This window comes from Heterocephalus glaber, unplaced genomic scaffold, assembly GCF_053883595.1.
Source record: "Heterocephalus glaber isolate CG9 unplaced genomic scaffold, H.glaber_assembly_v1.0 deba00001571, whole genome shotgun sequence".
In the NCBI taxonomy this organism is placed as follows: Eukaryota; Metazoa; Chordata; class Mammalia; order Rodentia; family Bathyergidae; genus Heterocephalus; species Heterocephalus glaber.
In genome coordinates, this window is record NW_028258356.1 from 929,392 (window position 1) to 942,552 (window position 13,161).

General features: G+C 39.4%; 1 protein-coding gene across 1 annotated transcript; it reads left to right on the plus strand.

Annotated features, from left to right (window-relative positions):
• Positions 1-2,943: 2,943 nt before the first annotated feature.
• LOC147823645 (lysozyme C-like) lies at positions 2,944-8,627 on the plus strand. Its single transcript, XM_087192411.1, has 4 exons — positions 2,944-3,122; positions 4,599-4,763; positions 7,035-7,113; positions 7,634-8,627. Exons 1-4 carry the CDS (start codon positions 2,987-2,989, stop codon positions 7,698-7,700), a joined length of 447 nt encoding a protein of 148 aa, XP_087048537.1. The 5' UTR covers positions 2,944-2,986; the 3' UTR covers positions 7,701-8,627.
• Positions 8,628-13,161: the final 4,534 nt, after the last annotated feature.

Below are 13,161 nucleotides of genomic sequence, written 5' to 3' on the forward strand. Positions count from 1 at the left end.
CTCATTGTAGGAAATCAATATTGTGCTAATCCTAAAACTGGATAAAGATAATAGAAGAAAAAAATATGAACATAGATAGAAATTTGTTTGACAAAACAAACTGTTAAAAGTCAGATCTGGCAGTATGTAGAAAGTGGTTTTGTTATAGGGATGGCAGTGTTGGTTCAGCATTGGAAGATCCACCCCCAAAATTTATCATTTTAACAGAGGAAAGGACAAAGCCATATGATCCTGTCACTAGTTGGAGAAAAAGTATTGGACTAAATTCCACAGCTGTTCATGGTAAAAGCTGTCAGGAGACTAGACGTAGAACAGAACCTTCTCAACAGATTAAAGACATGTACTCCATACTTCCAGTGAGAACACCTTATATGAATGGAGAAGATACAATGCTTTCTCCTTAAGGTGGGGAACAAGGGCAGATATGCTTACTCTTTATCTGTCCATTAAACTTTGAAACCTAGGCCCAACCAAAATAGTCTGGCAATAAAATGACACAATTAGGATAGGATTGGCAAGGTAGAAGCAACGTCTTTATATGTAGATGAAATGATCATCTACAGAGAAAATACTAAGAAATCTCTAGGAGCCCCTAGATCTTGTATTTGAATTTAGCAGGATTAGAAAACACAAGGTTTTATATATATATATGTATATGTATGTATATATCTGTGTATACTTGCTCTAAATGAAGAATTGGATATTGAAATTAAAAAATTATGTAGGAGTACAACGGACCTAGAAAAGTAAAAAAAAAAGTGTTGGAAGACATTTAGTATCTAATTTTAAGACTTCTTCTAAAGCTACAGTAATCAAGGCAGTGTTGGTGTAAGGAAAGACATATAGATCATTGGAATAAAACAGAGAATCTAGAAATAGAACCACACATATATGGTACACTGAGCTTTGAAAGATTATTTAACATTAGCATTTTATAGAATATAAACTCAATTCAAGAGCCAAGGAAAAGATAGTGTTTTCAGCAAATGGCACTAGAACACTTGGTATCTATATATAAAAAATTAACCTCAACCCTTTAGTTCCATACTTAAAAATAACTTGAAAGGATCTATGAACCTAAATATGAAAGCCTAAAAATATAAAACTTTAAGAAGAAATTATAAGGGAAAATGTTTATGAATTCAGGGTAGGCAAGAACTACCTAGGATACAAAAAACATGACGTATAAAAGAAAAAAATTTGATAAATGAGATTCCATCAAAATTTAGAACTTTAAATGACATCATTAAAATGAAAAGTAGTCCTTAAACAGACCATATTTACAATGCATATAACCTATGACCAGAATACATAAAGAACTCTTACAGCTTATTAATAGACAACCCAATTAAAAAGTAGACATAAGAAGATGATAAATAGCCAGTAAAGCACAAGGAAAGGTGTGCAACTCTACAATCAGAAAAATACTAATCAGTACAATGAAAAGATTGAATTATACACTCATTAGGGAGATGAAGTTAAAAGTTTTAAAAGCCTCGTCATGACTTTTTCTTTTTGTTGGATTCTCCCCCTTTGCATTTAATTTGTCACACCCAATGGATTCATTCTGCTGGGTTTCCTGGGGTTGTGATCCTCATTGTCTTTTCCTAGGGTATTGTCTAAAATTTTTTGGAGTGCTGGTTTGGTATTCATGAAGTTCCTGAGGTGCTCTTTCTCATGAAAGTATCTTATTTCTCCATCAATTTTGAAAGATAGTTTTGCAGGGTACATCAATCTGGGTTGGAGGCTGTTTTCCTTTAGGGATTGAAATACATCACTCCAAGCTCTTCTTGCCTTGAGTGTTTGCATCGAGAAATCTGCTGTGATTCTGATGGGCTTCCCTTTGTATGTGATTTGTTTCTTTTCTCTCACTGCTTGTAGAATTTTGTTCTTCTGTTGGATTTCTGGGATCCTAACGATTATATGCCTATGTGTAGATTTTTTTTGATCATGGCTAGCTGGAGTCCTATATGCCTCACTTATCTGTATGGCAAGTTCTTTTCCCCGCTTGGGAAGTTTTCTGCCATCACTTCTGTGAACAGTTTTTTTTTATGTCATGTGCACTCTCTCCTGTTTCTTCATTGACTCCAATCAGTCTTATGTTAGTCTTCTTTGCATTGTCTAGCAGCTGCTGGATTGATATCTTGTGGTCCCTTACAATGTTGAAGCAATTTTTCTTTGCCTGGCCACTAATTGCAATCTTATCTTCTATATGTGAAATTCTATCCTCACATTGGTTCATTCTGCTGTGCAGACCTTCGATGTCATTTTTAATCTCCTGGAAATCTGTTTGCATCTGTTTTATGGATTCCATTTGTTTCCTATGTTGGGATTCCATCATGTTTCTCAGATCCTCTATTTTTTTATCTGTGTCCTCTCTAGATTTATTAATCATGTCTTGCACTATGAGCACAATCTTTGCTGTTATCTGAGAAATTATTTCTGATTTCATTTTTCCCAGATCCTCTTCTGTTGTCAGTTCAGAGAGTCCAGGTTGTTGAGCATCAGATCATTCCATCTCGCTTCCCTTTGGGGTTTCTGTAGGTGACTCAGAAGTCTGTTTTGGAGGCTTGGTTACGTGTCTTCTCATTTCCACAGAGGGGCGGGTTGCTTCTAGCGCCCACATGGCTCACCTTCTCTGCCCTAGGAGCATGGGATGGTGGCGGGGGAGCTTCCTTCCGGGTGCTGGGACTGGCTCACATTCTCTGCCCTAGGAGCGTGGGATGGCAGTGGGGGAGCTCCCCAGTACATCTTGAGGCAAATCTTCCAGCAATGTCATTTCCTCATTGATGATAGATTAATTCTTATAGCATCAAAATATTTCACAAAATCCTTTTGAAGTAGGTGGATCACTAATTAACTCCTGCTTTGCATACCAATCACAAACCGTGGGCCCTAGACCAATAGAAGAAGAAGGAAGTCAAAAGACTTTAAATACTAGGGCCACTCAACCTAGCCAGTCTAGTGGCCTGTACTTTCAGTCATCATGAAGGCTCTCCTTATTCTGGGGCTTGCCCTCCTGTCTGTGACTGTCCAGGGCAAGGGCTATGAAAGGTGCGAGTTGGCCAGAACTCTCAAAGCAAAAGGAATGGATGGCCACCAAGGAGTCAGCCTGGCAAACTGTAAGTATGCTCTCCTTACCTCCAGAAAGTCATGTAAGGACAGGAGCAATGGGAAAATGAATGGTGAGAGGAGTTTTGCGTTAAGAGACTGATGTTTCCTTGTGGATTTCAGTATTTGCAATGTTTAAATCATTTGCTTCTGTAGAATCAGAGATAGCAGGTGAAGGAATAGCATCACGGGGGGAAATAATCTCCACCTTCTATGTCCCAAAGGACCTGCTGTACTCTCCCAGGGCCACTGGTTTTGCCAGTTGCCCCAGATTCCAGGACCCCAGAAGCCTGAACATGGGATACATTGATAGACCAGTTTGGAACTTGGATCCTGCAGCCTTGTTGAATGCAGAATTCATCTTAGGTTTTTCAATCATGACATACGGGTTCTAACAACAAAATTTGGATAGGTTATGGTGAACTCTTTAACAGAGAAATAAGAACCTATTTCCCTCCAGTCAGTTTTGAAGTGTTTTATGAGTATTTTCTTTAAGTTGATGATTTTTCATTTTCTTCCACACCATTCCTGGTGTGCCATAAACTAAAGTTCCTTTATAGCTTGTTCCATCTTCGTCAATATAATGTCTAGTTTTCTGACTTCAGTAAAATACTTTCCAATTAATGACTATTTTTGAATGAAAAAAGGAGTGAAGAGATGAGTGGATGGAAGAAATTACAGAAGAGCCTGTCCTAGTCTCTAAGGCTTGTTTCCAAGATTTTTATTTAACTTCTAAATTCACCTTCAGCTATTACAAGAAAATGTCTACCTCTCAGAAAAGTTCTCTTTCTTCTGATAAATGCATTTTCCCATGAGCTTATTGTATGCTACAAATTTACTAAATCCACTCAAGAGCTCTGCTGGTTTTTCTACTCTAAGCTGAACACTGGCTGAGTAATGTTAGCAGGGAAAGAATAAAAGCAATGGAAGAAGCAGCCATTTTAATATTTTAAAAAGTACCTTCCTGGCTTCATTAGCGTTGCAGTTTGAGATGAACTGTAGAAAAGACTCTCTGAGAGACCCTTTAAAACTACAGTATTGGGCTGGGCAGAGTGCTTCACACCTGTGCTCCCAGCTACTCAGCACTGAGGAGGGAGGATGCATTCAGCCCAGGAGACCAGCCTGGGCAACAGCCACACTCTGTGTCACAACGAGAGGAAAAACTTGAAGTGTGAAGGTATTTTGTAAGCTTCATATACCTTTGTACTTGGAAAGTAAGTCACTAGTGACATAAATTAGCTAAAAAGAGCCAGGCACGGTGGTGCGGGCCTATGATGCCAGAACTCAGGAGGATGGTGCTGGAGAATTGCCATGATTTCAAAGCCCTCTTGGGCCACAGAGTGACTTCATGGCCAGTCTGAACTACATAGTGAAAACTTGTCTCCAAAGGAAAAAAAAAAAAAAAGAATTAACTATGAAGAACTGATTTTTGTATACACTGTAAATCATTGTGTTGCTGTTCATTATTAAAAATAATTTCTTTTCAGGGGTATGTTTGGCCAAATGGGAGAGTGATTATAATACACAAGCTACAAACTACAACCCTGGAGACAAAAGCACTGACTATGGGATATTCCAGATTAATAGCCGCTACTGGTGCAATGATGGCAAAACTCCAGGAGCTGTTAATGCTTGTGGCGTGTCCTGCAAAGGTAAGACAAGGTGGTTCTGGAATGTTGGACCAGACCCATCTGGCACAGAGAATAGAGATTCAATGCAAATGACATGGTCTGGAAAGATTCATCTGGGAGCTAGAGAAACTACTGTACCTCAACTACTAGAATGTGACCGTTTTCCCCATCAAAATTTCCCAAATAAGAAATCTCTGGCACTGCAAACAAAACAATCAAAGCAAAATAAAATACAAAAATGAGAATGAGTGTCATAAAAAGTTTGTGTTTTAATATGTATGTTTCTGAAATTATTACAATTTTAGTGTAAATCACCTTATTGAGTCTTTTTCCAGAGCAATGATACTCCTCCTATTTACCTAAGATACTTTACAAATAATTGTTTGTGTAGTCCATTTTGATTATTTCACCTTTTTAAATGAAATATTCTAAACACACAAGGCAATTCAAAAATATTTTGGTTAAATAAAAATTGTATTACAGTAAAAGGCACATTGCCATTAATCCCCTCAAAGTACTCTCCCTTCTTTGGACTCAGAAAGTAACATCATTCTTGCCACTTTATGAAGCAGTTCTAGAAGTCTCTTTTATGAGTTTCTTTACAAGGTGTCCTCAAAGATAGGGAATGCTGCTGCCTAGTGCCGTCCAGTGGAAACGCAGGCCTGTGACATCATTATGGTGCCTCCTTCTCCACCTTATTCACCGGATCTGGCACCGTCCCACTTCTGACTCTTGTGCAAAGTCAAAAGGACCCCCAAAAGTCAACATTTTGAATCAGTTCAGGACATAGAGGTAGGCGTGGCAGGGCTAGTAAAGATACTCATGAGAACTTCCAGAACTGCTTCCAAAACTGGCAAAAATGATGGAATAGTTCTGTTCATACAGAGGGAAATTATTTTGAGAAAGATTAATGCCAGTGTGCCATTTACACTCAGAAATGTTTCATTTAAACCACACAATACTTTTATCATGACTCATAGTATACTAAAAACCCATATGCCTGACAATTTAAGGGTAATTACTGATAACTAATTGATTCTTCTACATATATATTTTGTTTCCTGAGACATTTTCATAGGAGTTAGAAAAGGATTGACTTTTTTTCTAAATTTTTAAATTTGCATCTCCAAAATGAAAAAAGATTCTTCATAATTATTCTAACTCCTACAAAAAGTGATTATGGATTTACATATTTGGGATGAAACTCATGTTTTGTTTTCTCTTTTGTTTTACGAGGAAAGAACACATGGGACTTATTCCATGCCAAAGTTGAGAATAATAGACTGCTGAACTGACAATAAAATAGAAATTACATGTGGATTCCTTGCTTCATAAAATAGAGCATGAAAATTGAAAACTTGGTATTCCCCAATACTAAAATATTAAATTTTGGGAGAGATAAGACTAATTTTGGAATACTCTTTTTTATCTAGTTAATTTATTTCTAAATTATTTTGTATTATACACAAATATAGTAGGGACAGGGATTTAGCTCAGTGGTTCCTCTGCCTGCCTCACAAGCACAAGATCCTGAGTTCGATCCCCAGTACCAAAAAAAAAAAAAAGAAAGAAAGAAAGAAAAACAAATATAGTCATTGAATAAAAATTAAAATCTAAAAGCAAGAAAAAAAAGCAACCTCATTCTTCCCACACGGGGATTGATATCCACTGGTAACTTTTAGTATATAACCTTCCAGAATGTGTATTAATCATGTATATAGAGGTAAAGAATGTCAGGCACATGCGTATTCATGTGTACTCGACACACGAGCATGTAAGTCATATGCATTTTAACAGACACTAAATGTAATTATACATACTGCTTTGTAGTTTCCATAGTATTACACAAAATGTTTTCTATGTCAAAAACTACATTATCTGCATTTTCATTATAAAGGGTGAATAGAATACTACTATACGAATACCCCCTAAGTTGTAGATCCAATTCTTACTGAAAAGCATTTAGTTTCCATTTTTCCGTTTTGTAAATTGCTATGAACACTTTGCACATGCATGATTGGATGCATTTCTTATTATTTCTTTAGGATGAATAATCCATAGTAGAATACCCAAGGAAAACATGACTAAGTAACTTTTAAAATGTTTTGTACCAAGAGTACCTTCCACTGCAATAGTTAAGAATTCCAGAGTTTCCAGTGGCTTTAATGAGAAATAAAAAGCTTTATTTCATGTCAAATTGGGGTAGATGAAGGGTCTCAAACCTTTGCTGGCTGATTCTAAACTTGAAATTTCTCTAACAGTCGTTTTTGTTCCTCACCATCTCCCTTTCAGCTTTGTTGCAAGATGACATCAGTCAAGCTGTAGCATGTGCAAAGAGGGTTGTGAAGGATCCCCAAGGCATTAGAGCATGGTATGTTTAACTGCTAAAGAGAAAAGGGTTTTACCTACTATTGATATATGCAGTGAGAGAAGACTTCAAAGACCAAAGTGTGTTCTACAGCTAAAAATTGCAATTTTGGGCTCATGCTAAACAATGTGATACCTTCGTCCTGAAGATAGACCCTACTGTAAGAGACTCAAAATCCTTCTTTTTTCACTCCACCTTTTATTTTAGGAAGTTTCCGGTGATTTAAAATTCTCTACAGTCTACTAATGCCTTGTATATCTTGAAAGTATTTCTACAATAAGTTAAATGTGCAATGTACATAATCCAACATTTATGTTCAGCATGCTGTGCTCTACTGAGAGTCCGGAGAGGAACAAAATACCTTGCATACATCCTCCAGTCAGTAAACACTAGTACCTGAGTGTCGCTAGAGCCTGTAGTTTATTTGTTGAGAATATATTTTATTGCAGGAAAGAACTTGAAGTATGTGTGTTGTAATGAAGATGTATTTTAACTTTTTCTCTGTATTTCCTTTTCTTTGCAGGGTGGGATGGAGAAATCACTGTGAAAACAAAGATGTCAGCTCATATATAAAAGGCTGCAAAGTGTAACTGCAAAATTTTCTTGTTCAGCTCATTTTGTTTCTTTTGCATATAAAGGGAGTAGCAGCTAAGGGAAAGTTCACAGAGCCATTGTTTCCTCTCCAAACAAATAGCAACTTACAAAAACAGAAAAATGGGGCCGGGGTTTTAGCTCAGCAGTGCCGCCCCCTGCCTCGAAAGCTCAAGGTCCTAAATTCGATCCCCGGTACCCCCCCAAAAAAAGAAACAGAAAAAACTCTTTCTCCTAAGAGCCTTACTATTCACTCATATGCTTATTGTTTGATATACATCCTCTTTTTTCATTTCATGAAGAGGGAAAAAGCTGGTAAATTGTTTCTAATACTCTAACTCTCAATAAATCCAGGGTACATTTAATTCTTAGCAAGGAAATAACCAAGACTTGAGCAGAAACCATATCAATACTCACCAATATTAGATGAAAATATAACAAAACTTCATGTAAGAACAAATTCATCTTATGGAAATTCCCACCTGTATTGGCATCTGATACCTTCATCTGCTCAACACTTCCCAAAACAGTAAAAAATAAACATGTGATTGGCCAAGATAAAATATTTTAAAGAGCACAGTTGCAAATAGCTAAAAATTGAGACTGTCTGGAGTAAGAATTTGGCTCTCATAAAGTATGTAACATTTGATGTCAGTATTGTCTTAGGTATGCTGCAGTTGTTGAGTTTTAAGACTAGATTCACAATTTGTATATCAAAGTGTTTCAACTCTTGAATGAATACGTGCATCTTGCTGATCCTGAAGGCACTGATGGGAAACGAAATGAGCTGTTCCTGTTCCTCAACTTGGATTCATGTATTTCAACTAAATCTGAGACAGATGAGCTTCTATTATTAATTAACCAGAGAATGAAATTACACAGATTGTATAAAATGCAAACATTATCATTAAAGGCTTTGCAAGGCATGCCTTGACTGTCTTTGTTTAGATGCATCAAGTGTTTCTGCAGAATGAATTACCTGTATTAAAAAAAAAAATTGTGGCACTCTTAATAACTTCTATTTCTTAACATTGGTTGAGAAGCCTCCACAAAGCATGTTGACAAATTTCACTTGAAATTCACACTCACGAATATCACATGGGGCCTGGACTGGGCCCGGCCAGCTCAGTTCCTTCTCTGCAATCCATCTCTGCTCGGGTCACCACTCTTGAGAATGACCATGAGTGTTTCACTCACTGTCAAAGCCCCAGCACACATACATCTGAGCCTTTTCTCCACACCACCCCATTCTCCTCTCAGCAGATCATCTGGCCTTTTATTGAAGCTGGAAATAGGACCCCAGGAGTGATAACTCTTTTATGCCAAGATTGGAGCAAAAGCAGCTTTTAATGATGCCGGTAGCTCAGCAAACGACTCCTGTCAGTCTCCGGAGCCCCAAATAGAAATTTGTGCTTCCTTATATAGCTGTTTTACAACTACAAAGTTTGATTCCATTCGAGTTTCCCTGGGAATATAGCAAGCAGGATTTACACAAAGCAGAGCAGTGGAGAGGGGAAGAGCAAAGAGTCCTGGCTAGACTTTCTGAGGCCCTTACGCTCCTTTTGTGGCCGATTACAGAAGTTGTCATGATTACTCAGGTCATTCTACAAAGAACATAGTTACATGGTTAACCCATAGTTGCCTAATAACACAGTTAACTCATAGTTGTCCACATGGAGCGGTGGTCTCCTCTCTCATTCCCCCCTTTGAGGATCTGATTGAAGAGCATCACCTTTATATTAACTTTTGCCATTTACATCGTGTTTTATCTTATCGATGTCTATGGTTATATAATCTTTTATAGAGTGTTATCTTTTAGCTCATAACACCCAAGAGGCTATTTTTGATCTATGGTGGTTATTATCATGGAACTGGAGATGGCTGGGGCAAAAGTAAGTCTCTTGATTCGGATTAGTGCCCCGGGGTCATAACCTCTCCCTGTCCTCTTCTCATTTTTGGGTCCTGGGGGTCTATGATGTTGATAGTGACTGGATTATATGTCCTGAGGCCACAAGGGGTCGGGTGTCTTTTGTTTTTTAAAGGAGATCCTGTCTGTCAGGTGGGCCATTTTACACAAGACCAATGGGGCAACCATTAGTTGGTGGATCTCTATATCAATCCCATGGGTTATTTTTATACATATACATTGGGGTAAACATTTGATTAGCTTTAAAGGCAGAATTCTTCCAGCATCAAAAAATAAAATCATTAACTCCCCAGGCCTCAATTTTGTGGTTTTGTTTATCAAGGGTCCTACTTTGTCTCTGGTGTGAGTCAGGATTTTAAACCCCCAAGTGGTTTCTATCTTTGAGTTAAAGCAAATGGCTGAAGTACCATCCTTAGCCTTACAGACCATATATGTAGTCAAATTTTGGGTACAAGTTTTTATAATCTCTCCTTTACAAACATAGTAAGTATGAAAAAGCAAAACAGTCCTTACAGAAGTTTCTATCCAAGTGACATGCAGTCAGGGATCATAGTTGGTGGTTGTCCCTGTGGGATTTACTCCCTTGAGTGTTGCTCCTGGAGTGGAGGATATGAGGCCCCCTAATAAAAGTAACCAGTACTAGTAAAACATCTTACCCACAAAAGAAAAGTGAGGGCTAACAGACACCTTTTGCTCCAATTCCAGTTAGCTGGGGGAGTCTCAGCAAGGGCTATGGCAAAAAGCAGGGAAAGAAATCTTAATACAGTTAAAAGCAAGGGATGACAGATCATCACAGGTAGAAACAAAGGTATGTAGTCCTGTCCTTAGTGGTGTCCTCAGGTTCCTGCCATGTGTACACTGGTTAGCCCCCAGAGTGACTCAAGCAGGGCTGATGTCTTTCGCTGACTTTAGTATGATTTCCCTCCAAGTTAAGTGATCTTTGAGTTGTGCTGAGGGTTGCGGCCTTTTTACCCAACTATGGTGGATCCAGGTGGAGATTTTTCTTACTCCCACTGCTGTGGGGATAATCAAAATGACTGTTAATGGGCCCTTCCCTTTGGGTTTAAGGATGTCTTGTCCCCAGTCTTTTACCCAAACTGAATCTCCCAGAGAGAAGGGGTAGAGTGGAGTAGAAATGTTAACAGGGGTCATTTTTAAGGCCCCAGAGGCTATCTTTTGGAAGACCTTTTTTTTTTTAGCTCAATCAATTGTCTTTCTAAGTAGGTTTTTAAAATGTCCCTATGGGGTGTGTTAGTCTACTCAAGACAGGGTGGTCTGGCAATCAGAAGCTCACAGGGTGAATAGCCTGTTCTCTTGTTCTCTGCAACATGTGCAGAGAAGCACAATGGGTAAGGCCTGGACCTCTTGGCAAAGTTCTCCTAACCCTGCTTTTAGGGTTTTATTCATCCTCTCTACCTTTTCAAGCTCTGGGGCTGATGGGCCACATGTAAATTCCAATTAATCCCCAATGCCTTTGTCACCCCTTGGACCACTGTTGTCACAAAAGCAGGACTGTTGTCTGATTCTATGCTCAGTGGAAGCCCATAGCGGGGATGATTTCTTGTAGCAATTTCCATGTCACTTGGGCTTTTTCTGTCCAATGAGGGAAAGCCTCTACCCAGTTAGAGTAAGTAACCAAGAGGTAATAGAATCCTCCACACTTGGACAATTCTGTGAAGTCAACCTGGATATCTTCAAAAGGCACTAACCCTATCCCCTGGACCCCTGCTGGGACACCTGAAGTAGTCTTTGGATTGTGTTGAGCACAAGTCACGCACCACTGGACAGTTTGGTCAGGGCCATCAATCAGAGGATATAGAAGTAGAGGTTGAGCAAAGTCTCTAATTTTTTGCCTAGGCGGGTATTCTCATGTGTAGCTTGTACTAATTGAGGCCCAACATGGTATGGTACCACAATTTAGCCATCTGGAAACTGGTACCATCCATCTTCTCCTCTAATTCTCCCTTCTTTGGCCACCTGTTGGATCTCCTTTGAAGTATACTCTGGGTTTTTTTGGGTTTTGTTTGGTTTGGTTTGGTTTGGTACCAGGGATAAAACTCAGGTCCTTGCGCTTGTGAGGCAGACGGTGGAACCACTGAGCTAAATCCCCAGCCTCTCTGATGTATACTCGGATTTCTCATTTCCTTCCCAGGGTATCAAGGGAAGAAGCATGGCATCTGGCCATAAACTTGCAGCCTTGGCCTCTTGGTAGGCCCTGTTACTGTGTATCTGTTCCTTGGACCTTTTTTTTTTTTTTTTTGATGCCCTCTATAGTGGATGACCACAACTTTTTTAGGAGCCTAGATTGTTTCTTGGATTCAGAGTATGCCCTGGGAATATTTAATTTGTTTCCCTCTGTCATAAGTGATCCTCTTTCTTGGTAGAGGGCCCCATGTAGATGTAGAGTTAGGAATGCATACTTCGAGTCCTTGTAGACATTTAGTCTCTTTCCTTTTCCTAATTCTAATGTACAAGTTAGGGCAGTAAGTTCAGCCCTCTATGCTGAAGTTACCTGGGGTAGTGGTTGGGACTCTACAAACTCTTATAGAGTCACAACTGCGAGACAGTCCCCTGTTTCCCAGTCTCATCTATGTGGCTACTCCTGTCCACAAAGAACTCCAATTCAGGCCAACGTTGGTGTCACAGATCTGGCCAGCTGGAGTAAATCTGTTTTATGGCCTCCTCACAATCATGTATGGGCCCTTCTAGCTGGGAAAGGAGGGTAACTGAATTTACGTTGTTAGAGACTTCCACCCTGATTTGAAGGTTTCCACAGAGAAAACTTTGGTACTGGGACAGGCACAAACTGGTGAGCCAGTAGTGGCCTTTAGCATTTATAAGGGTGACTACAGCGTGTGAGATTCATACTCATAGGTCCTGGCCTAGAGTCAATTTGTCAGGCTCTTTGGTCAAAAGGCCCATTGCAGCCAAAGCCCTCAGGCAAGGGGTCACCCTTGTGTAACTCCATCTAGTTGTTTGGACAAATAGGCCACTAGTCTTTCCCAGGAACCAAGGGTCTGGACTAGCACCCCTACTGTGGTCTTTTTTGTTTGGTCACATAGAAGATGAAAGGCTTGTTTAGGTCAAAGAGATCTAGTGCTGGAGCTTTCTGGGGGGTTCTCCCCCACCTTTGTGGCTTTATAGAGGGGCTTAGCTAGGACAGCGCAGTTGGGAATCCATATCTTGTAAAAGCCTGATGTTCTCAAGAACTCTCTCAATTGTCTTTTGTTCACATCTGGGCCAGTTTTGGATTAAGTCCAAATCCCCCTTGGTGAGCATCTGAATTGGCCAGTCAAGGAGCCTTTATATTTTCCAGGGGACAGTCAGGGCCAGGATCAAGCATGGAGGTGGTAGTTCAAAGTGCATTTTTCTGTCCATAAAATAAATTTTGGCCCTTAACTGGGCCAACAAATCCCTCCCTAAGAGGAGGAACTGGACAGTCAGGCATGTATAAGAACTGATGGACCGCCTTGTGGCCCCCTATTTTGCAAATCTGTGGCTGGCAAAAGGCTTATGCCTTAGTTTGTCCTGTG